The sequence below is a fragment of the Ahaetulla prasina genome, chromosome 1 (genome assembly GCF_028640845.1).
Source record: "Ahaetulla prasina isolate Xishuangbanna chromosome 1, ASM2864084v1, whole genome shotgun sequence".
In the NCBI taxonomy this organism is placed as follows: domain Eukaryota; kingdom Metazoa; phylum Chordata; class Lepidosauria; order Squamata; family Colubridae; genus Ahaetulla; species Ahaetulla prasina.
In genome coordinates, this window is record NC_080539.1 from 93,261,329 (window position 1) to 93,285,728 (window position 24,400).

Genomic DNA, 24,400 nt, shown 5'->3' on the forward strand with positions numbered 1-24,400 from the left:
AACGCAGAATTAAGCTCTCCCATTGGCTTAACTTTAAACTGGGTGTGGGAGAGGATGGGGAGGAATATATCTGTTACAGTGGTGGGTTGCTACTGGTTTGCCCCGGTTCGGGCAAACAGTTAGCAGCAGTGGCGGGAAGCTCCGCCCACCCATCCAGATGTCATCAAATACGCTCTGAGCAGGCGCAGAAGCTTCTGCGCATGTGCAGAAGTGGCGTGTGCGCGAGCGAAACAAACCAGTAGCCAAGGTAAGTGAAATCCACCACTGATCTGTCAGAAGTATCCAGTTTTGCCTTTCTACATTGGTGAGTGTATTGCTTGCCTGTATACCAGAGAATATTGACTTCAACCTAGTGGTGAAATCAATTTTTTTTTTTACTACCAGTTCTATTAGCGTCACTTGGTGGGCATGGTGTTGCTTGGTGGGCATGGCTTGGTGGGCGTGGCAGGGGAAGGATACTGCAAAATCTCTGTTTCCACCCCACCGCCAGAGGTGGCATTTGCCGGTTCTCCAACCTACTCAAAATTTCCGCTACCGGTTCTCTAGAACCTGTCAGAACCTGCTGGATTTTACCCCTGCTTCAACCCCATGTCAGTTATGTGTGTTGGGTCACAATGTGAATAAGGATATGCATCCAAATGGAAGTATTGTTGACTTTATTGAGGCTGGGATGTATTAAACGACTATCCTGGAAATGAAAATCTTTGTTTACACTGAATTTTTGTAATGTACTCCTATACAACAGATAGCGCAAAACCATCAGAACAAGGTGCAATTTCCCAGTGGCTGGTTCATTAAGCATACACATACACAAACACACACACACATACTGAATAATAATGCTGAAAGCTGATTAAGACAAAAGTAATAATCCAATATAGCTCTCTATAGCCAAGGCGACTCATTGTTCAGCACACACTCACTTATTAGTTTTTACACAAAATAGACTCAGTCTCTATTAGTGGTTTTGCTCTTGATAATTTTCTAAAGAGCATTAAATGGCTCAGCTAAATGGTATGTTAGAAGGACAGTGACAATGCAGAATCTTGTCACCCTTTTACTCTTGTGTTTTAAAGCTGATGAAGTCTCACCTCCGGTCATAACCACTTCCATAGGGAAACTGTTGGCGTTGGCCTATGCCCATGTTGGAAATGGTTCCAGCGGGACTCTGGCTGTACATATCCTGTATGCCACTGTTGGGCATTTGTCCAGGGGCCATGAAGGGTTCACTATTTCCAGGCACTGTGAAAAAAAGGAAGAAAGGAAGGAAGGAAGGAAGGAAGAAAGGAAGGAAGGAAGGAAGGAAGGAAGGAAGAAAGAAAGAAAGAAAGAAAAATATATGACTTACCTATGTTATTTGAAAGATATATTATTAAGAATTATTAAATACCATTGATGTTCAGAAAACTGAAGCAGAATAATTCAACAAACAGTATCAGAACTGAGGAGATACAGTACATACTTCAGCAACAGTGCCACTGTGTATTTTACTGTGGTTTACAATCACTGGGACCACATCTGTACTCTAAACATACTGTATTTTATAATTTTAAACCCAAATAAAAATCTCAAGCAATTTCTGTGTTTTCTGACTTTTTTCTCAAGAAAGGAGTCTACTACTAATCTACAAATCTCCACTGGATCAAATATATTAGCATTATGAGCACAGCTATTTTTGTTCTCTAAGATCAGCCTACACAAATGAAATATATATATCTCCATCCCTATTTGTGTAGTGAATTTGGAAAGGAAGATGTCTAAATAGCTACTGGCTACCAAATAATGGATGGTTTCTAAAATATCAATCTACTCATAAGTAAGGTTTTTCTCCCTCCCGGAGGTGACATAAAACATAGATCACTTCAGATTTTGATGTTGGCTTCAGTTTTTGATGTTGGCAGAAAAAAAATGTAAGTGACCAGGGTTGGTAAACCTGAGCACTAAATAAAAATGTTTTTCCTAAGTTCTTTACAGCTTTTGATTTGCTCATTTTAAATTTCTGCTTTAACATTGAAAATGCTGCTGTTCTTATTTTATTGATTTACTTGTTTTATTGCTCTATTATTTATTCCTGCTTTCAGATTTCTAACTGGAAGTCACTTTTGAAATCTCCTTGGGACTTAAGAGTAATAAATGATTTCAGAGATACAGAATATTGTCTAGTATAAATCATGACTCAGTCATTATCTCTCATCTTGAAGTATACTACAAGGTTCTTGTGAATGTAAAATAGTTGTTGTAGCTGTATATATAGATACCTACCTACATACTGTCCATACATAAACAGAATCTAGCCACAAAAGGTACTCTAGAGAGGCATTTTTGTTGATGTTCTCTGAAATAATTGAGTCCTGCTGTACATTCAGAATTTTGCTTAAAATACAGCATTGGTCCACAAATACTGCTAAAGATTCAGTATGACTTTTTTATATTTTTATGTATCTTCACATATGACTGTTAAAGGGATTTGAATCTTATTAGCAGAAGTCATGATATAAATGATCTATTTAACTCAAATCCCTACACATTTTAGACACTGCTGAGACATTTGTCCAGATCTAAAAACCTAGCAGTTGGAGCAGGTTCCCATAACGTGGAACTGTTGCAAGAGATCCTTACTTCATTGTCAAAAAAAGTTTTCCCCAAGAATGTTATAGGGCACAGACCCATTTTTAAACCATTACATAAATTCCTTTATACTTAGCATGCCGATTTAGTCCTGTAAACTTCCTGTAGGCAGTCCTATCTCATCTAAATGAAATAAGATTGGTGATTACTAGTACATTAAGATTTAGACTAAAATAATATATGTCACCTCACTGTATGTTTTATTAAACTAGCTTGTATATTATATAACCTGAGTTTACCAAATCCTGTTACTTACAGAAAAGTAATAGGCCTAATATATTTAGTGCAGGACCTATTTCACAGACAAAAGCCAGGAAAAGCTCCAGGCCCAGACAAGATAACTCCTTCTTGCTTAAAAGTCTGTGCTGACCAATTGGTCCCCGTCTTCACCCATATTTTCAATAAATCACTAGAGATGTGCTATGTTCCTTCTTGCTTCAAACGCTCTACCATCATCCCAGTGCCGAAGAAGCCCACCATTAAGGAACTGAATGACTACAGACCAGTTGCTTTAACATCTGTAGTTATGAAAACCTTTGAAAGGCTAGTGCTTTCCTACTTGAAAACCATCACGGATCCGTTGTTAGACCCCTTGCAATTTGCATACCGAGCAAATAGATCAACAGATGATGCTGTTAATATGGCTCTGCACTACATCCTACAACATCTTGAGTCTCCAGAGACCTATGCAAGGGTCCTTTTTGTAGACTTTAGTTCAGCATTCAATACCATCATTCCAGACATTCTTCTAAGTAAGCTAAACCAGCTACAGGTACCGGAACAGACTTGTAAGTGGATCACAAGCTTCCTAACAAACAGGAAGCAGCAGGTGAAGCTAAGCAAGATCACATCAAATACTTGTACAATTAGCACAGGGCCCCCCCAAGGCTGTGTGCTCTCTCCACTTCTCTTCTCTCTGTATACCAATGACTGCATCTCCAACGATCCATCTGTTAAGCTACTGAAGTTCCCAGATGACACAACAGTGATTGGTCTCATTCGAGACAATGACGAATCCGCATATAGACGAGAGGTCGAACGACTAGCTTTGTGGTGCAACCAAAACAATCTGGAACTGAACACACTCAAAACCGTAGAAATGGTGGTAGACTTTAGGAAAAACCCTTCCATACTTCCACCTCCCACAATACTAGACAACACAGTATCAACAGTAGAAACCTTTAAATTTCTAGGTTCTATCATATTGCAAGATCTAAAATGGACAGCTAACATCAAAAACATCATCAAAAAAGGACAACAAAGAATGTTCTTTCTGCGCCAACTCAGTAAGCTCAAACTGCCCAAGGAGCTGCTGATTCAGTTCTACAGAGGAATTATTGAGTCTGTCATTTGCACCTCTATAACTGTCTGGTTCGGTTCTGCAACCCAACAAAACAGACACAGACTTAAGAGGATAATTAGAACTGCAGAAAAAATAATTGCTACCAACCTGCCTTCCATTGAGGACCTGTATACTGCACGAATCAAGAAGAGGGCCGTGAAAATATTTACAGATCCCTCACATCCAGGACATAAACTGTTTCAACTCCTACCCTCAAAACGACGCTATAGAGCACTGCACAACAGAGCAACTAGACACAAGAACAGTTTCTTCCCCAACACCATCACTCTGCTAAACAAATAATTCCCTCAACACTGTCAAACTATTTACTAAATCTGCACTACTATTAATCTTCTCATAGTTCCCATCACCAATCTCTTTCCACTTATGACTGTATGACTGTAACTTTGTTGCTGGCAATCCTTATGATTTATATTGATATATTGACCATCAATTGTGTTGTAAATTTTGTACCTTGATGAACGTATCTTTTCTTTTATGTATACTGAGAGCATATGCACCAAGACAAATTCCTTGTGTGTCCAATCACACTTGGCCAATAAAAATTCTATTCTATTCTATTCTATTCTATTCTATTCTATTCTATTCTATTCTATTCTATTCTTAAGTTGAGAGTATTGATATAATTCGAACAATATAATTATAAAAACTCTTCCATATAATTTTCTGTATCATAAAAGGAACTCCTTAAACTTATTGGCAAAAATTCTCTGCACTAATCTGTTAACTTCCTAAACAATAGTATAGTTACTTATGAAATACAAAGATGGAGAATCCCATCTAGGAACTGATATACACAAACATAGAGTCTACGTGCGCAACCCCTCCCCCACACACATAATGTCAGCAGATACCTTTTCTCATCCCACCAAAAGGATCCTTGTTTGGCTCATAGGGCATCCTTCCCATCATATCTGGCATATTCATTGACTGCTGATAGGGTGCATTTGGAGTCATGGAGTTCCGCTTTGGGTATGTGGAATCACTTATATCCGAAAAGGGATCATGTACACTGACTGAACTATTTCTAAAGAGATAGAACATAAGAAAGTATTTGAGTTATAGAGACACAGTTATAGATGAGCAATGCCTGATCAGGTGGTGATCCATAGAGTTCAGAAAGTTAAACTGTTGTGAAAATCACCACTGTTGCCTTAATAGTATAGGATATATAATATATTCAAAATATATAGAACAAGTGTTCAAGTACCTCATTCTCTACCTGAGTCAAGAAGTTCAGAGTGAATATGAGAACACCTATTTATCCAAGGACCTCAAAATAAACTTCATAACAGAGCTGGGATTTGAACAAAAGTTTCTTAAATTCAATCCAGCAGCCTAACCATCCAAACACAGTGCCCCCTTTCCATCATTTATATGCATCACAGGTCAATTCTTGGTCTCAGAACTTCTTACTTTATATCAACAGTATCATGCCTTGTGAAAGGGCACTGGATCGTTAATTTATTCATCTCAATTGCACCAAAATATATGGATATAAGCAGATAACCTCTCAAATTTAGTTGACAGATCACTGATCATATCCAACCTCTGTTCATTGAATATTCCCCAAATTTTATCTCCAAAGAAATACCCATTTGTATGTATGGACATTGAAATAACACACATGGACAACAACGGGCAACTTTAAAAATCAGTGAGTAGAGTTGTACATGGATGTGCCTGTGTGTTGGCAGATGAACAATTCAAATTGTGCACAAATGATTATTTCTGAGAGGGGCTGACATGTTTTTTTTTTCTCGAAGCCAGATGCTGCAGGAAATAATGGAGAAGGCCTTTTATGGAAAAATAGAAGTTTGTTCTATTTACCAATTAGTTCTCTACAATTACGATTAAGCCATGATAATGGTTTACTTGGAATTGCTCGCTAATTTTCTCCATTTTTTCTGGTTGTTTATGCCTGCATCTGGACACAGTTGCACACATATCTATACATACACACAAAGAGTTCTACAGTGAAAAAGCAGAAGCTTCATCCTGCAAACTCACACAAAATTACTCTTAAGGCAAAGCTTTTTTACAGTTTTAGTTCTGCCATCAGTGCAGCTCTAACCAAAGACTGAAGAGTTTGGGTCTGTGTGTGCATTGAGGAAATTGAAATTAAAAGCAATTTTTTCACACATCAGTTTGAACCTCTGCATTTTCAGATCCCATACCTCTCCTTTTTTCATTCCTGGTCAGGGGGAGGGGTGAGATTGACAATATGGTGGCAAAGAAAGATGGGGTAACTGCCACTCACCATCAATGATGTCATGGGCAGCATCCAAGAAATGCCCGTGACACTCATTTTCCAGATACCAATAATATTTCCCACAACATGTTGCATTTTGAGTCACAGGAAAATGCAACATCCCTGAAAGAGAGAGAAGGTGTCTGGATTTGGGGCAGTGACTGCACTTGCCAAAGCACAGATCCAATATCCTGAAAGGCTCTAAGAAAAGTACCTGCTGCTGCTCTGTGTAGGTGTCATCTGTCCATGAGGTGTAGACGCTGGTGTTGGAGGCTTGAGGTCACTTGGCACTTCTGTCATAGAATTGCTCCCCGTAGACTGAGGGGTCTGTGGACCCTGAAGAGAACCCGAGTTAGCTGAAAAAATTTTTTAAAAAGGGGAAGGAAGAGGAAAAAAATATCAGGTGTGAACTCTCGCATGTGTAGAAAGAAAACCGAGGCAGAGAAGCAGGAAAGAGCGGTATTTGTGAAGAAGTATCTTTATTTTATTTGAATATACCTCCTAGATGAGATGTGATTTATTTTATTAAATTCTGCTATGGCTAAGAATTCATTGCTATATACTGCTTAAGCAAAATTTGTCCAGGTCTTGTTCAAGTTGATGACCAACAGGGCAGATATAATGGAATTGTACAGGTTCCCTGTATCTGAAACTCTAAATGCCTTTCAAAATATACTTAACTTGTAAGAATAGATTCCCAGACCACAACAGAAAAGTCAGAAACACCAAGTTAATGTTCTTGGATCATTTCCATAGAATCCTGGGTGATCTTTGAGGTTGGTTGTTTTCTTGCAGGCATTTTATTATCCAACACGGTAACATCTTCAGTGCTGGAGGAATTGGGATTAGCTCTTTTTACATACAGTAGCTTGCCCTGTCAAGTGTTGGTGGGAGTATTGTTTACTATGCTTGATTATTTGTCTGAATTGATAGTTTCAAACTCAAGACAAACTCAATTCAAGTTGGATCATTTCCCTAGAAGTGCTTCCAGAGTCTCAAGCACAGCGTTATGTAGCAAAATAAAGAAACGGGTCTTATATTTACAGGGTCTTGTAAAGGAGAAACTTTGGCAAAGTTAGTGTTCTAATATCTTGATGTGAGGAGATCCCAATATATATACTGTGGATTCATAAATACTTAGGAAGAAGCTGATGGAATAATCTTCTGCCAGGCAATGGAATGTCTAAATTAGCTCTTAAAATATGGGATTTTCCCTCTGATGGGACTGACTTGTCCTGTTCATTAATTGCTCCCTAAAATATGGTGATAATAGTGATTTCTGCTTCAATAGCTAGAAAAAAGAGCTGTGGATCATATGATGTCTGCCACAAAAGATCTATTATGTTACACACTTTGTAAATAACAAGTTATTAAGCAAAGTTATTTATTTACTTTATAATATTTATAAGCTGTCCCAATCCTAAAGGTCAAAAGAAACAGTACAAACTAACCATAAACAATTACAATAAATCATCCCAAGCCTAAACATGATAGGCACCGATAAAACTAAACTTTCCAAATGCTAAATATATTCTGAAATAGAATTGCTTTAATTTGTGTAGGAAATATTAGGAGGGTTGGGCTGTGGGTACCTTTGGGAGGAGGATATGGGGAGAAGAGCTGTCATCTGCTGTGTGCCCCAAGCCCTTCATAAAACTGGGATCTGCATCAGGCCTTCTCTGGATAACCTGGCTAGACAGCAAAGACAATTCTGGCAAGGGGTGGTTTGATAAGTCCCAGGGTTGTGCTGTATAGGCTGTAAAGGTCATGACCATAACTCTGCAATTAGTTGGGAAGCCTACTGGTAATCAATGCAGCAACTTCAAAGTATATGTTACTTTAGTCCAGGGGTGACCAACCTTGGCGACTTTAAGAACTGCGGACTTCAATTCCTAGAACTGCTGGCTGGGGAATTCTGGGAGTTGAGATCACAAGTCTTAAAAGTTGCCAAGGTTGAACACTCCTGCTTCAGTCTTTAATGTTTCTTCCTGGGCCTTCTGGCAGCTCCCTTCTGTTAAAGAACAGAATAGCATATGTTGCACAGCTATCCCGGGCTTGAAAGTTGCCACTAGAATGAAGCATATGTAGCTTGACAAGATTAACCTCCAGGTATAGAAAGAATGAGTTGAGGTTTCCTCAATAGATGAATCTTAATTCTAACCGTATCTCAAAACCATCCAATTGGACTCGTTAGCTACACTACTGTGCAGTTGTACGCTGCACCCTGAGGCTCGCACAGAGTCCACAATTGCATTGAAATGCCTGTCTTTTTTATTTATACTGTCTCAAATATCCAGTTGATAATACCAGAGAAGGAAGAGGAAGGTGGGAGGCGGGGAGTGAATGAAAGCTTTTCCACTGCCTAGCAATTCCCCCTTCCTCCCGCTGCCCCTCCCCACGCCAAATTGGAAGAAACAAATAAATACATGAATGTAGCCTCTTGGAACTCTATTAATAGGAGGCCTAACATGCTCTCTAGGATATCCCTACCTTTTGCCAGAAGCTACAAATGTATAAGCTAAAGTAAACAATGGAAAGGTTACTGAAGGTTAAGTACATTCACATACTTCAGTCTTAACAGCCAGACGCCATGCTGGGAAGATAATTTACACAGCGTGAACTCGGTGCCCTAATTCTGACAAGGGGGGAGGGAGGGAAAAGCGGTGGGAGGTTTACTAGGAAACATCACATGTCCACCGTGAATGAAGGTCAATCAAAGGGCACCTTTGTTTATAACCCAGCCCCTTTCCTCGTTTATCTTCCGCTGGGGATTCCCTAGTTGGCTGCCTGCCAGATTCTGTGACATCACCTGTCAGCTAATAATAGAAATGCAGTCAGCCACCTGCCAGCAAAGATAGATGGGTTTTGGTTACAGACTGACTAATTAAAAGACTGCCTTAGCCCTCTGTCCTCACACTCCCCTCCTTGATTCCCCGCTGCCAAGGAAACCCTGGGCTCTCTGTAAACTGAGGCTCAAAGTTTTCTAAACTAAGCCTGCTGAGAACATTGGAATTACAGAAATGTTGGGGGAAAAGAATTGGCTCTTTTCCTTCAGTCAGTTGAAATGAAATGCAAAAACAATTGGCCTGAATTAAGGAGCCAGCTCAAGACTGCTGGAATTTTAAAAGATGGAAACATGTTTTGCAAATTTGACTTCTAATGATATATTGGGTCTGGAACCTTTGTCTGTGATGTGGTGGTTAAGTCAGTTGCATGTGATTTTATGGCCTTTTTTGTTGCAGTCATTAAATGAATCACACTTATAAATTCATGCTGGTTGCCAATGTTGATCACATAACTATAGGGGCGTTTGTGATGTGAGACTTTACCAGCCTCTGTGTCCATGTTATATTTTTTTTCAATCTGTCCCTAACTTTTTTGAAGTTATTTTTTAAATTGGAAAATCAAAATATGCAAAATAATATGCCTACTTCTAGTACATCTTAATTAAGCTGTTGTTGTTAAAGTATATAGGCAGTTCCAAATAAGGTGGGTTTTTTTGTCAAGTCCGAATATTCAGGTCTGATAAGTTCACCTTTTGGTATTGCTCGAAGGGCTCCTATTACTATCGGCACAACCATTGATTTCTTCCTCCACGATAGTTCAACTTCGTTTTGCAGATTGTGGTAGTTTGTTATTTTTTCTAACTGTTTCTCTTCAATTCGTGCATCACCTGATATTACAATATCAATGCAAGACTTTTTTCTTTTCCATAGTGATGTCAGGCTTGTTGTGGGCCAGATGTCTGTCTGTTTGGATTCGAAAGTCCTACAAGATCTTGACTTGCTCATTTTCAAGAACTTTTGTCAATTTAGTTCTTGGTGTTTGCAGTAATTTTTGCTGCATTCGAACCCAAACTTCTGGCAATGCTTCTAATGTATAATTCTGGCATCAATTCTGGCTGTAGCTAATCAGTCTGTGAGATTTTGCTGCAGCCACTGATAAGGTCATTCACTGTTTTGTCTTTCTCATTGCATAAGCGGCATTTGTTGTTGTTACTGGCATTTATTAATATTATCATAATTATCATTATCATCATCATTATTATCATTGTTATTTAAGATTTAATCTTCAATTTTATTCACAGTCTGGGACTGGTAACAACTTAACAATTCAAGTTCTAAACAAGAAATTATTGTTGTTGTTTGTTGTTATTATTGTTGTTGTTGAATGCGAAGGATATGTGGGTGTTTTGTCTGTCATGCACATTTTTCTGTCAATTCCTAGTTTGCTTTTGATTAAACGGATACAGAGTAAAAACTGAATATCAAAAGAGCATAAAGCTTGTTCTCCACCTCTACATTGTTATCTTTTTTCATGAGAAAGTTTATTTTCTTTGAGCAGGGATTTTGTGAATGGAGTCACGTCCACAATGGCAGGTATTTATGAATGGGAAAGTGCCACCATGGTAGCTGTTTTGTGTCCTGATGCTTTTTCAACATTGCAAATTAGCATGCAGTAAAGTGAAATTCAATTATAGATCCAGCAGTAAGTTAGGAAGAATATGGAAAACATAATTTGGTAAACACATTCCTTTCTCCCCTTCAGTATATGCTGAAGAGAATTCTGCTTAGTAATTGACTTTTTATGAATAAATTGTGATTCAAAGACCTGAAAGCTGAAACACTAACAGTTCTCTATTTCCTTTCTTCAAGCACCAATATGCATTTTTTAACTCTCTTCATATATTTTGCACTGTCGGTGTGTCCATAAATTGCTTGTACAGAACAAGTGTTGAAAATTAGGAGACTAAACCTTACATATTTTGTAAAATCCCTAACTCAGCAGTAAAATCTATGAACAACAACTCATATTTGGTGAAATTTTTCCCAGATGTAATCATGTCTCTGTTTTGAAAACGGAATTTCCATTTGGTCTAAATATATCTTTCTGAACTAAATATGATACCGATAAGACTTTTAAATGTGGGCTAAATGTTTACACCATGAACTCTGACATTTTTCTGCTATACCATTTACTCAAAGTAAAGCTAGATTTTCCATTTGAAATCTGTTTCCTTTGGGCTGTTAAGAGGGTATTGAGGTGTAATGATGAAAAGTAAATATTGGCACATTGGTTCAACTATATGGAAACACTAATACTGATTCTTTTTGTTTATGGAATATCGGTCTAAACTAAACTGTTCCAGCACCATCATTGACACAATAAGGCTTTCAGAGAGATATTATAGCAATGGGGTTGCTATTATTCAATTTATCCCAGTATTTTAAGTTTGCCGTTTCACTCCTCAGCATATTTCCTGTGGTTACTTCCATTGCAACAAAAAGCAAGTACGGTAATCTACAACAAATATTTTTCTAGTATTTCTGGTGGAAAAATAGCTCTCATCTCTGGAAAGTAATATTTTAAAGACTGATAGCTTCGTTTTATGACATAAACTTTCTTGGACTGAAGCCCACTTCATTATAAGACATAAATATTGCTCTCAGTTGAAAAATATAAATTTATAGGTGGGTGTGTACATACACTCAGAACATACTTAAGTATTTTCCTAAGGCAATAGCATCCACAGTAATATTAATTCCAGAATGAATAAAATCCAGTTTTATGAATAATTGTTTAGTATGGGAATTTTCCATTGCTGCTTATAAATGAAGTATTTTTTGTTGACTTATAGTCACCTTGTCAGACAAAAAAACTAAGAGATCTAAGCACTCTTTAGTTTGTTTCCCAGTGTTCAGAGTTATTTTTCTATTCTTTTTAAGGAAACTGACCTGTTTGTTCCTGTCCACAAGCGCTAGTATATAATATCATATTGGAGGAACCATTGAAGGTGCCCTTAATGACCAAATAAAATAGCAGGTTGACTGAGTTATATTACAATAGTACTATCTATGGATACCCCATCATTTAGTCTCTTTCTTTAAACTTCTAGCATGCATTCTTTACGTTACATTTTTATGGCCTATAGTAGGCTTCCTTATTATGCTTCCTCCCCTTCCTTGGGTTTCTCAGACTTTTTGCAGCTACTAGCAATTTTTATTTTTATTTTCTCTTTCTTTCCACACATCTCACTCAATAGGTTACCCAGTCCGGAATATTGCATATGGCTATTATGTATTATTTCACTTTCCCATGATCCCTGTTTGGTCTTCCTATTTTTGTAGGCGTCGTGGTGGCACAGTGGTTAGAATGGAGTACTGCAAGCTACTTCTGCTGACTGCAGTTCGGCAGTTCAATTGTCACCAGTTCAAGGTTGACTCAGCCTTCCATCCTTCCGAGGTGGGTAAAATGAGGACCCAGATTGTTGGGGGCAATATGCTAACTCTGTAAACCACTTAGAATGGGCTGTGGAGCACTCTGAAGTGGTATAAAAGTCTAAGTGATAGTGCTATTGATCTGCAATTTGCTGCATCTATGCTCTTGCTTTCCCTTCTGTCTAATGCTACCCAATAGTTCTATTCTCATATTTCTATTATTTCCAAAACAAAGAAACAATAAAACCCTCTACATGCTTTCCCAGTTTTCTATGATATCAGAGCTGCTGAGTAAATCACTGCCTCAAACTTCATCACTGATGGTAAACATTTGTTTGTCAACATTAAATGTCGTATAAATGAAAATAAAATGTTACGAATAAGAAATGTAAAAACAACAGAAGTCCATAGAAAGATTTTACTAAATCTTTGCTGTAAAGTATTTGCTGGAACAATGCCATTAGAATTTTGCAGCTATAAAAAGGTTAAATAAAAATGGAAATACAGCCCGATTCTGCTTCGTTAATGTGGAGTGCATTTTACTTCCATTAGAAATTAGTAGTAAACATTTTTAATACTTATTAATGGAGCTAAATTTAACATGCAGAATGTCGGTACAGATTTGACAGATAGTTGCAAGTGTCAATATGAATATATGCAAATCCTTTAAGAGATCTGTTGACATAGGTAATCAAGAACTACTAAAATCTCCCTCATTTATGAGCTTCAGAAATTAATTAGGAATATCTACATGTGGCAGATGTTTTTATGAGATTTAAGTTGTTTAGTAACACCATCTCCTGTGCATTTTTTTTTTAAAGAAGATTGCTTCTGTAGTTCTTCAACTTACCAGGAGATGGCGGCTGAATCTTAGCTTGTTTCTTAGTATCTCCAGTGCTGAAGACTTCTGGAGGGGGTTCCTCCCCTCGTTCAATCTTGCATTCAAAGGCAAAGAGGTATTGAATATATTGTTTTTTCAAAGAACTGGCTGCACTGCTCGAAGTGCCAACGTTTAGGTTGGTAGCCAGCTCACGCCACTTCTTATTTTTATTAACCTACGAAATGATGGAAGGAACAAAGACACAAATAAATAAAATAGCACACTGACTGAACTGCAGCAAAGTAGATTGATAAAAAATCTGAAGACAGAAAAGGGGAAAAAAACATACATGTAATGTCTTTCAAAAAACAAAAAAACCCTAATACCCATTATTTCCACACTTAATAATGCATAAACATTATCTGCACTTACCAAACCATTAAAAAAACTTACTTTCACTATATAAAATGCTTTGCTATTTACATCTCTACTTTTTATGCTTTCAATGAGCTTGCGATGTGTAGTGTGATCGAATTTATTTTATATACTTTGTGTTCCTCTGACACACAAACATAACATCTGAGTATTGTGTTTTTTTTAAAAAAATAGCTTTTAAAAACAAATTTTCAATGGCAATAATAAAGATATTATTGAAGTGCTTTAACATCTTCAAACTTCTTCAAAATAGCAGCTCCAGGTTTGTTCAGCTAGTACTTCTGGTTCAGGGGCTAAAACTCCAGGCCCTTTATAAGGGAGACAAGCACTTACTATGCAGAAGAAAAGATGGATTATGAACTTATTAAAAAAATTGTATAGAGAAGATACTAATGAATGAAATGAATTTCATTGGTAATGCATGACACTAAAATTCTAAGTGTTTCTTAAATAAAATCGGATGATGTATGAAGACCAAAAATGTATACTGTATGCATCCTTTATGCAGATCCATTGCAGCATTTTTTTTTTCAATTCCCTGTTATGTGTATATGGTTAAAAAAAATCTAACAAACTATGCACCTATATAGTTTCTCAATTATAGCATACACAGCCATATGCTTTCCTTTCTGTATCTGTATTTGAAGTCACATTTGCATGAATCAGTCATTATTTACAAGATGTTCCATACTGGTGTAGAAAATTATATTAGGCGTTATTTATATAAGCACTCTCATTTCACTGATTATGCATAAAGTTTAAATTCATTCTCATCTTTTTTTCCCCAGCAAAATTTCAACATAGACAGTTTGGAATGGCAGTTTAAGGCACTGGTTAGAATTCAGGGGACATGAATTCTAATTCTGTGTTAGGGAAAAAGCCAAATGGGTGATGTTGGGCCAGTCACTCCCTCTCAGCCCTAGGAAGGAGGCAATGGCAAACCTGAAAAAACGCTGCTAAAAAAACCTGCAGGGATTTGTCATCATTTTTAATATGAAAATGAATTTAGTACCACCAGAAAAGTGTTATTTGGGGGAGATGGAGGTTGGGGATAGTTAACTGGACGATTAAGAAATCCAATAAGGTAATCATATCCTTTTAATATATTTTAACACTTCCTTGAGATTACATAATCTGAATTCTGACTGGATATTTTTGCCATTCTGGATTCCGAGGTTCTCTGCACTATGTTTAAATGTTATTCTTGAAGCTAGAGGTACCCGATCTTCAGTCTTTGAAAATATGCATATTAGAATAATGTTAGATTAAGTTGCATTTCAAGGGTAGTCTCTACTTTTGTCTGCAATGTTAAGATTAAAGCCACTAGACAATCTTGCATCACTCAGAAATCACTCACCTGGGCTAAGCCTCCAATCTCCTTAACACAAACATAGAGTCTAAAAAGATCCAGTGGCTTCTTGCCAACAGCAGGGAGACCAGCTACAGGTGTTCCCCTTTCTTCCATGAAGTTGAGATAGCGATCCACCCAAACTTTCCGCTCTGGCTCAGTTCCCAGCTCATACATTTTGGTGATCTTCTCCCCCGTTGTGTTGGAGGAACTTGATTTCTAAAGCAAATACATTTCAAAAAGAAAGTTGGGGAAGGGAGGGAGAAGGGAAATGGTAGTAAGAAACTAATACAACATAGACGAAGGAGGATGTTAAACTAAAGCTATCACACAACAGACAGGAATGAAGGCTACTAGTTCAGGCACAAACAATACATTCTGTCCACATGCTGCATTTCATTTATAAAACAAAGGGCCCAAACTCCAAATTTTATCATTTTCATATTAATTCAGATAAGCTTTGGATCTCAGAAGGCAAGTTTCTGATGATGCCTGAGGTTAGTAATAATTTCACTCTATTAAAAAATGAAAACCTGAAACACAAGATAATTCAAATGTTCACATTCAAATCAGTTCTGCTATAATTAGAATTAAAAGAAATCTAGTCCTTCACACCACTAGTGAAGCAAACAAGAAAACTACAACTGGCAGTAACTTCATAATACTATTCACCATAATTCCTAATTCATATGTAAAAAAACCACATATAGTTAAATACTATTTCCTGATTTATTAACCTTGGATTTGACAGCTAAATTAAACTTCATTGCACAGTTCCTTTTCCATATGCCTCTTTATCCCACTTCCCTATTATGTCTATATGGTTAAAAATATTTACGAAATGTTTAAATGACCAGAATAGCTATTTACTATCCGTCGAAGTTCCACATTCATTTTATTTCCTCTTTATTGTTTGACTTCTTTTTCTATCATCAATGACACTATCCTGATCATTATGATGTGTAGGAGAATTCCTCAAACAGGACCTGTAACTTTATCTCAAAAAGAATTTCTCTTACTAATTTTAACCCTTGGAAAAATTGGTGCATTTGGCATTGGAAACTAAGCACATGGTATTCTTTTTCAGGATGAATTAGCTTTTTAAAGACTATTTTTATTTTTAGACAACTATTTAAAGACTTGGAGAGTAATAATCTAAAACTGCCTTGACTGTGATAATTCTATGCTACAGGTGGAGGCAAGGAGAAAAAGGGGACAATTACTAAATAATTAAAGAAACTGGATTATGATTGAGTTTAAATCAAATTAGATCAGAATTAGTTATTGCTTTTATCTTGCCTACTTTTTTTAACCTACCCTTGTCCACTTTTTAGAAGACTCAAAGAGCTATGTTGCTTTTGGCCTGAAAAGTATTGCACACTCCTACACTAATGGTGCAGCAATGTTAGATGTGGGATTGACTATGAAGCCAGTGGTAGCAGAGTACTATGTGTTCCATCATTAAAAAAAAAAGTCTGGATACTTTTCTGGTCATGTGGCCAGCATGACTCAATGCTGAGGTGCACAGAACACTGTTATTTCCTCACCAAAGTGGAACTTATTTATCTGCTTGCATTTGCATGCTTTCAAACTGTTAGATTGGCAGGAGCTGGGGCAAGAACAGGAGCTCACCCCATCACATGGCGCTTGGGTCTCAAAATGCCAACCTTCTGGTCAATAAGTCCAGCATCTTAACCCCTGGGCCACTGCAACCCTGGTTACATGGTATAAATATTAAAAACAGGACTGAAGCATTACATGGTGATGAATGGAACTGTTGTGGTCCATCAGCAGCCTACGGAGCTGGCAATGGAGTTGGACAGCGATGAGACTGAGGTGACTCCAGGGCCATCAGGAAGTGAGATGCGGACCCTAGAGCCTCCAGAGACCGATAGTAGTGAGGCAGAGGAACAGGAGGAGTCTGTTCCTAATGTACGCATGAGAAGAGCTGCCAAAAGGCAGGAGCAGCTCAAGCAGAGAGGACAACTCGGGAGTAGGGCCAAGAGATGATTGGCCCCTCCCATAAGGCTTAAAACAGACCAGCACCGGTGTTTCAGCTTGCTGGAAAACAACGTTGTAGCTAAGTCCTCTGATTCATGAATATCTTTGTTTTTGTGACTTCTGGACATTTATCAGGAAGGGCCTTTGGCAGTTTGCCTAACTGGACTAAGGTTTGTGATAACTGAAGAATTTGTGTTTGGGAGGCCTTTGTTTTACTTTGAGTTGAACTACGCTGGGAATGAAGTAATTCCCAACTGTTCGAATAAAGTTTATTTTATCACAGACTGAGTTTGTTGCTACCTACTTGGGTCTGGGTCACAACAGTAGTCTGCCACCCGTATCCAGGCACCGAAGCTTATTCTTACATCATTCAGTAAATATGTAAACAGTTTTATGTCTAGCCTTGTGTTATTCAATGGAATTTTGTAGGTGTTTGAAGAAGATGGAGTGGCTATCTTCTCCAACTCACCTTTCTTTCAGGCTGTTCCAGTAAAAAAACAAACAAAAAAACTATTCCATTTCCTTCAATCCAAAATTTCTGTTGGCTCCAGTGCCTCCATGAATAGAATCTGCAAGTTTGTGTTTTCATACCTGGCATACTTATAATTGTAATCTAGTCTCTTGATTTGCAGAAAATGAATAATTATGTGCCTCAAGAACATCTGTCTGTACATCCTAGCTGGTTGCAAAACTGGATTATCAATTTCATAAAGACCCAAAATTTGGAAAGTCATCTGGCTTGAACATGAAACATGAACACTTACTAGATATTTAGATCAGATTTTTTTAAATTTCAAGTGATCGCAGTATTTCTAAGGCCAGTCAGAGGCCATCTCCCCATGAATGGTTTAAACATCTAGCATCATCTAGCCATTATTAAGTGATATAAAGCTTGTCTCCATTACTGTTATTTTGGCAGAATGATGGTTGGATGATTTAGGAGGCAGTATAAGCTGCTGGCAGGAAAATGAGCAGAGTCAAACATTTCTAGGTCACATTGATTTCACAGGAGATTTAAAATAAACTTAGAATTCTACCACTGAAGTATACTGTTTCATTTTATGTAGACTGGGTCCATGGCTTTTAATTAACTAAATCAGCCTGCCTCTAAAGCTTTTTACCTTACATACAGAATTCTAATTTATTCACTGTAATGCTTCCTGGCTGTAACAGTGTCTATCACATTGTGAAATAAAGGACAATGTCAGATCTCCTTTTAGCATATTTAACTATGGGACAATTATTAATTAACACAACTGAATTTGCTTTACTAGATGCAAATAAAGAACTGCAGTGGAAGAACGTCCTGGCACAAAGCATGGTGCCATATAACGTGGTTGCATTTCTTAATTCAGAAGGATGCTATTTCCTTCATATATCAGGCATTCAAAGCACTAAGTAGCAAGCTTCTTTTTTTAAAAAAAGAAAACCGTTTGCTTCAAAAAAGAAACAAAAAGAATTCTAGCTATATTGCAGATATTAAATGTTCTTTGGAAAAGGTCACTTTCAAGTTGAATCCAGTTTTCAATGTGCTGTTTTGAACAATAATTCAGAAGAGAGTTGACAAAAAATGTATACTCTCATGAATAACTAATTATTGCAGCTAATATCAGTGTTGTTCATTAGTTTTTGTACTTCCTCACTCGTGATATCATGTTTTATAATGGCACAAATGTTATCTAAGTTTAATACAATCCTTAATTTTTCACTCTGCTCCTGAACCAATTGCCTATTGCAAGGAACATTCAGACTTAATGGCCGAAGAGAGGTTTTCAATTTTACACAGTGAAATACTTCTTGTTACAACACTAAATCACCCAAGAATGGAAAGTAGCTTAAAATCTTTTCTTTGCTGGACATTTGTACTGTCTACATACATAAAGAAAAGTCACTTTTCAATGAGATGGTGCAGGCCACAAAGTGACAACTTAATCTGAAAACATCACAATTTACAGAAGGTAAGAAGGACTTCTCACTGCAGGAGCTTTCAGGCTGTCAAGCACAGTGAAGTGGTGCAATTTTCTTTTAAAATGAAATATTAACTTTGAGAAGAAAAAAGGGGAAATCTTCCCATAGAAAACTTGATTTTCTACTGCTTAAGCCCTACAGCAAAACACATTAAAATTTCACATTTTGCACATGCTACTGTTCAGTCAAGCACAAATTACAGGAGCCTCATATGGCCAGACTGAACGGAAAGTCCATCTTCCCTTAAAGGGAAGTCTTTTATTTTATAAGGTTTATTATACCCTAAAACTATTAAACTATAAACTAAATTCAGTTTAACAATCAATGCTGAAGTAAATGGTAAAAAACAAATAACAACCAGAGGTGGATTTATTTGATACACAATAAATACTTTTGACAGGATAAAAAAAAATATCCTGGTGTATGATGATAAATTCTTAAGAATTTTTGGAAGAAAATCAACACATCATATAAAGCTACATTCAATGCTGCCCCATATGCCTCCCACATGTGTTCTAAAGCAGGGGTCTCCAACCTTGGTCCCTTTAAGACTTGTGGACTTCAACTCCCTGAGTCCCTCAGCCAGCTTTGCTGGCTGAGGACTTCAACTCTGGGAGTTGAAGTCCACAAGTCTTAAAGGGACCAAAGTTGGAGACCCCTGTTCTAAAGGACCACCAGCAGCTCCCTACAACAGATTTTGGCTTGCTTGGGCAAACACAGAAAGAGGAGGATTCAGTTGTGCCATTTCTTCAATGGAAATGAGGCATAATACGATGAGATAAAACTTATAACTTCTGTATCTAATATATTTTAATCAGTAGTTTTCATATCATTCAACATTACAAAACTATGAAAATGGAGATAATATTTCTCTGTCTTTTTATGTAACATAATTTATACACCTGGAGATTGCGTTTACAGATAATCCTCGTTTAGTGACTGCCTTATTTAGTGACTGTTCACTGTTATGAGATGAGACCCAGTTTGGTGATGAGTGCTAGTTTGGTTTAATGGTTAAGGTGCTGGCCTAGAACTAGGAGACCATGAGCTCTAGTCCTGCCTTAGGCACGGAAAACTGTCTGGGTGTCTTTGGGCCAGTCACTCTCTCTCAGCCCAACCCACTTCACAGGGTTGTTGTTATGGGAAAAGTAAAGTAAAGTAAAAGAGGAGTATTAGTGCATTATCTTCAGTTATTTATACACAATAATAAATGTGGAATAGAAAATCAAATAAACAAATAGAAAAAGTAACTTTTTGACCAGTCAGTCCTCACATTTATTACTTTTGCAGTCTATAGGAAATAAGATCATAAGCACAGTCATGGTTTAACTTAGTGAATCTCTTCACTTAACAACCAAGTTGCCAATCCCAATTGTGGCTGCTAAATCAGAACTACTTGTACTAGCCCAAGTTTGCATATTCTCTTCATATAAGGTGTTCTAAAGACATTGCATTATGGAAGGGGTGTGAAACTCACGGCCTGTGGCCCAGATGTGTCACGCACTGGCTACGCCCATACCCGGTTTAGCGCAATATTTCATGTGACGCTACCGTGATGACACAAGTTTGAAACCCTGCACTATAGTCTTTGCATGTGTACATGCAAGACATTTCAGCTAAAGTTTATATATTGTGACAATATGGCACATTGTATAGGGAAATACAGTTATTAGAAAGAGAATATATTTTTCGGACCATGTTTTTACTTACGAACATCCTGCTGTCAATACTGCATCTTCCTCACTGTAAGAGTCCTGATTATTTTCTATCAGTTTGGAATTTGTATCTGTTATTTGGATTGTCCAAAATGCAATACTGACAGAAAGCCAACCCCCGCTGCTGATTATTCTGCGTGTCTATTGTTACCCTAATCATTGCTTATAATTACAATTACATAACTACAAACATTTGATACTCATTATATATATTAGGTGTCCATCCGTTAGATGCAGGGCTTTTGATATTGATAATTGCAATTATTAACCTGTTCAGGATGTCATGTATCTACTCTAATTTTTGTATTAATAATGGGTCCTTATTGTGACCAGCATATTGCACGTTGTGAAAAAGATATATATTGTAATTGTTCCTGGTAGGAAACAGAAGTTAATTTAGAAATATATTTGTTTAAATATTTATTAAATTTATGTGCCACCCATCTCATCTAGAATATTACTGGGTAATACTAATATATTTAGTGATACTCACATGAGCACTTTAGCCTGTGACTCTGTTTTTTCAAATAATTTCCACTGAAATCAAAGGACAATTGTGACTCAGGTTTTCTACTTTCCCAAGTCCTTTCAAAATGTTGCCTTTTGTTAAAGTTTTGAATTAATTTCTAAAAGCTCTAGAACATAACAATGTTTACTTCAATCGAAAATAAAAAGGTAATTCCTTCCATTTCCTTCCTTCAAAAAAAATCTGAAGTGGTTCTCTTTAATTATTACAAAAACAGAAATATGCACTTCTAATACTCTCCCTGGGGATATATAATAGCTAAAAAAGCACATGGATGAATATTTTCTCCCCAAAGATCTTTTACATTTCCAAAAAATGTTTTAAAGGATTGACATTCTGTGCACTTAATGTATCCCCATCTAATATAACAACCCACAGTTTGTAGAGTTGGTATTTAGACTTCTAGTTAAGAATAGCTACTTTTGAGCATAGACCAGAAAGATGCCTTCTGAGACTCAAAGCCAAATGTTCTGAAGGATTCAAACGTTACTACCTGATTTCAATTCTTTTACCCGTCCTCAGTTTTTTTCTGTTACTCCTGATGTTTTTACACTAGATATAAAGGATTATGAGCATAGATGTAAAAAAATAATAATCCGATGATCTTTTACACTGGCCTTTTTAATTGCATTTATATTTTCTTTGGAAAGAATTTAGAGAGAAAGAGAGCGAAGGAAGGCAATCGGAAACAGAAGTCCTGTTTCCAAGACATCAAGTACTCCTAAGCTTCACCTAAAAAACTAGAAATTACAATTAACCCAAAGATGTCAAGGAAACAGGTCTGGAAGAAAGAGTAGCCCTCTTTGCCTCCATAAAGTTTAAGTAGCCTTTCCATAAACTAAAGGTAATCCTTGATTTATTGTTTGAAGTTTAACAGCAGCACTGAAAAAAGTGACTCGTGACCATTTTTCACACTTATTTTTGATCATGTGATCAAGATTGGGACGCTTGGCAACTGGCTCATTACTTATGATGGTTGCAATATCTCGGGCTCTTTTGATCATCTTCTGTGATCTTCTGACAAGCAAAGTCAGTGGGGAAGCCAGATTCACTTTACAACCATGATACTAACTTAACAATTGCAGTGACTCACTTTACAACTGTGGCAAGAAAGGTTGTAAAATGAGGCAAAATTCACTTAACAACTGTTTCACTTAGCAAGAGAAATTCTGGGCTTAATTGTGGTCGTACGTCGAGGACTACCTGGGGTATGCTGAAACTGCAATTGCCAGAACTCCCAGTAAGGAAAGTGGGGGGGGGGAAGTGTTTGTAGAATACCAGGAATTGTAGCCTCAACACATTTGAGAACACTAAGCTGAGAAGGCCAATCTTGTGTACATGTCATCATGTCAGAATAGTCTATGATTTTCTTTTTGGCCAATAATGAGCAATTATGTGGAGTGGGTCACAGCATTCCCTCCCCCATTTTTAAAAATATATAGGCAAATTAGTTTTTAAAAATGGTAATTTGGCATGAGCTAGATTTGGAATGCTGATTTTGGAGGCCTCTAAACATTTTTTTACTGATGCATCTACAAGGTGAAAATACATATTTTTTAAAAAAATACTGCAGAGAAATAATGTTTCATTTTATACATTCTTTCATTCTTGTCTTTTTAAATGCTATTTCCATTAAATGTCACATAAAAATCAAGACATTTGCACTCAGCTGAACTTTATAACAAATTAGTGACACTTTTCAGCATTCATGTTATATCACACAGCAAAAATTTCTTAAAAGCAGAAATATTTTTCTTAATGTTACAATAAAAAAAGTAGTTGAGGAAAATTAGTTAAGCTTTGGTATATCTGAAATCTTTGTAACAAACACTGTTCTTGTTAAAATGCTGTATAAAAGCTATATTTACACTTTGCAAGATTTCACCCATTCCAAGAATAACTTTCTAATGTGGCAAGTATATTTGGCTGCTTAGAAATTATGATCTACGTTGTTCTGTAATGCACACAAGTGAGAACAACAATGTTTTTGAGACCAGAAGAAATGAATTTTTAGATTGCTATGCTATTTATGACCAATTGAAAATCCCTTTAGTTTGTTAAGAGTTTGGACCCCATAACAGCGACAGAATGTCCTGATCAACACAGAAAGCATGCTTTGTAAGCTGATGCATTATGAGAGAAAGATTTGCTTCACAACATCGGTTATTTAAAATTGGGCTGGGCCAAATTTTGCCCTCAGTCAAGCAAGCTCAACTCCCACCTAAACCTGAGCGAAAGAAGGGATGAGCTGCACGTAGAGAACCAAGAGCAGAATTTAGCCTCTGCTTACATTAAACAAATCCTTTAGCGGATAAATAATGAAGAATCTATAAAACAGACAAGCAAGCATTAAAATATTAATAAATACCAAAAAACCCCAAAAAAACAAAAGCCAGAGCCACTTACAGGGCTTGATGGAGTCTTTGGCCAGCCTGGGCTGCCAATGCTATCACTTTCATCTCCATGAAATGAGGAGATGCTAGCAGAACTTGGGGACATTGGGGAAGGGACTGGCAGGTTGCCTGGGGTTGGGGGCTGAGAAATACCCTGAGAGCTGTAGCTATCCTGTGGTAGAGGAATAAAAAAAGGACAAAGGCAGGGCAAACTTTATTAAAAAGGAAAAAAAATACATCCAGTTTAACAGACTGACCATTTTTTTAACTATATGAAATATAAACAGAGACACACAGAGGAAAAAACACACACGTATAATGTACATATGCCTTAAAACAACATTTATCATCATAATCTTGCAATTTTGCCGGATGCTTAGCTTAAGCTGCTATGCCACCATGCCTTCGTCAAGCTAAATGGAGCATCAAGCAGGGGTTTCCCCTCATGAGATAAAGAGAGAGAAAGAGAGAGAGAGAGAGAGAAAGAAAGAAAGAAAGAAAGAAAGAAAGAAAGAAAGAAAGAAAGAAAGAAAGAAAGAAAGAGGGGGAGAGAGAAAAAATATAAAGAAAGCTGGTCATCTTATTTTTATCAAATAAGGAAATAAAGCAAAGGATTAAAGTATGCTGTGGCTATTGAAACGGCCAAAACCGGAAGCTATAATGGAAGACAGAGGAAACATGGTTGCCAAGTACCAAGGCCAAGATAAGTTCCACTTTTTCCCACTCAGGGATTA

At 37.0% G+C, this 24,400-nt stretch overlaps 1 protein-coding gene across 9 annotated transcripts in view; it reads right to left on the bottom strand.

Annotated features, from left to right (window-relative positions):
- The window catches only part of ARID1B (AT-rich interaction domain 1B), a 489,414-nt gene that overhangs the window by 17,891 nt on the left and 447,123 nt on the right, over window positions 1-24,400 (bottom strand). For 7 of the 9 annotated variants that reach the window (XM_058168923.1, XM_058168915.1, XM_058168857.1 and 4 more), the window contains 6 exons: window positions 23,680-23,838; window positions 15,073-15,282; window positions 13,311-13,515; window positions 6,457-6,598; window positions 4,846-5,018; window positions 1,092-1,242 (listed from right to left, as the gene is read on the bottom strand). In XM_058168923.1, coding sequence (XP_058024906.1) covers window positions 1,092-1,242; window positions 4,846-5,018; window positions 6,457-6,598; window positions 13,311-13,515; window positions 15,073-15,282; window positions 23,680-23,838 — 1,040 coding nt within the window. The remainder of the gene's footprint in view (window positions 1-1,091; window positions 1,243-4,845; window positions 5,019-6,456; window positions 6,599-13,310; window positions 13,516-15,072; window positions 15,283-23,679; window positions 23,839-24,400) is intronic. The other 2 variants (XM_058168891.1, XM_058168911.1) reach the window with 1 other exon arrangement.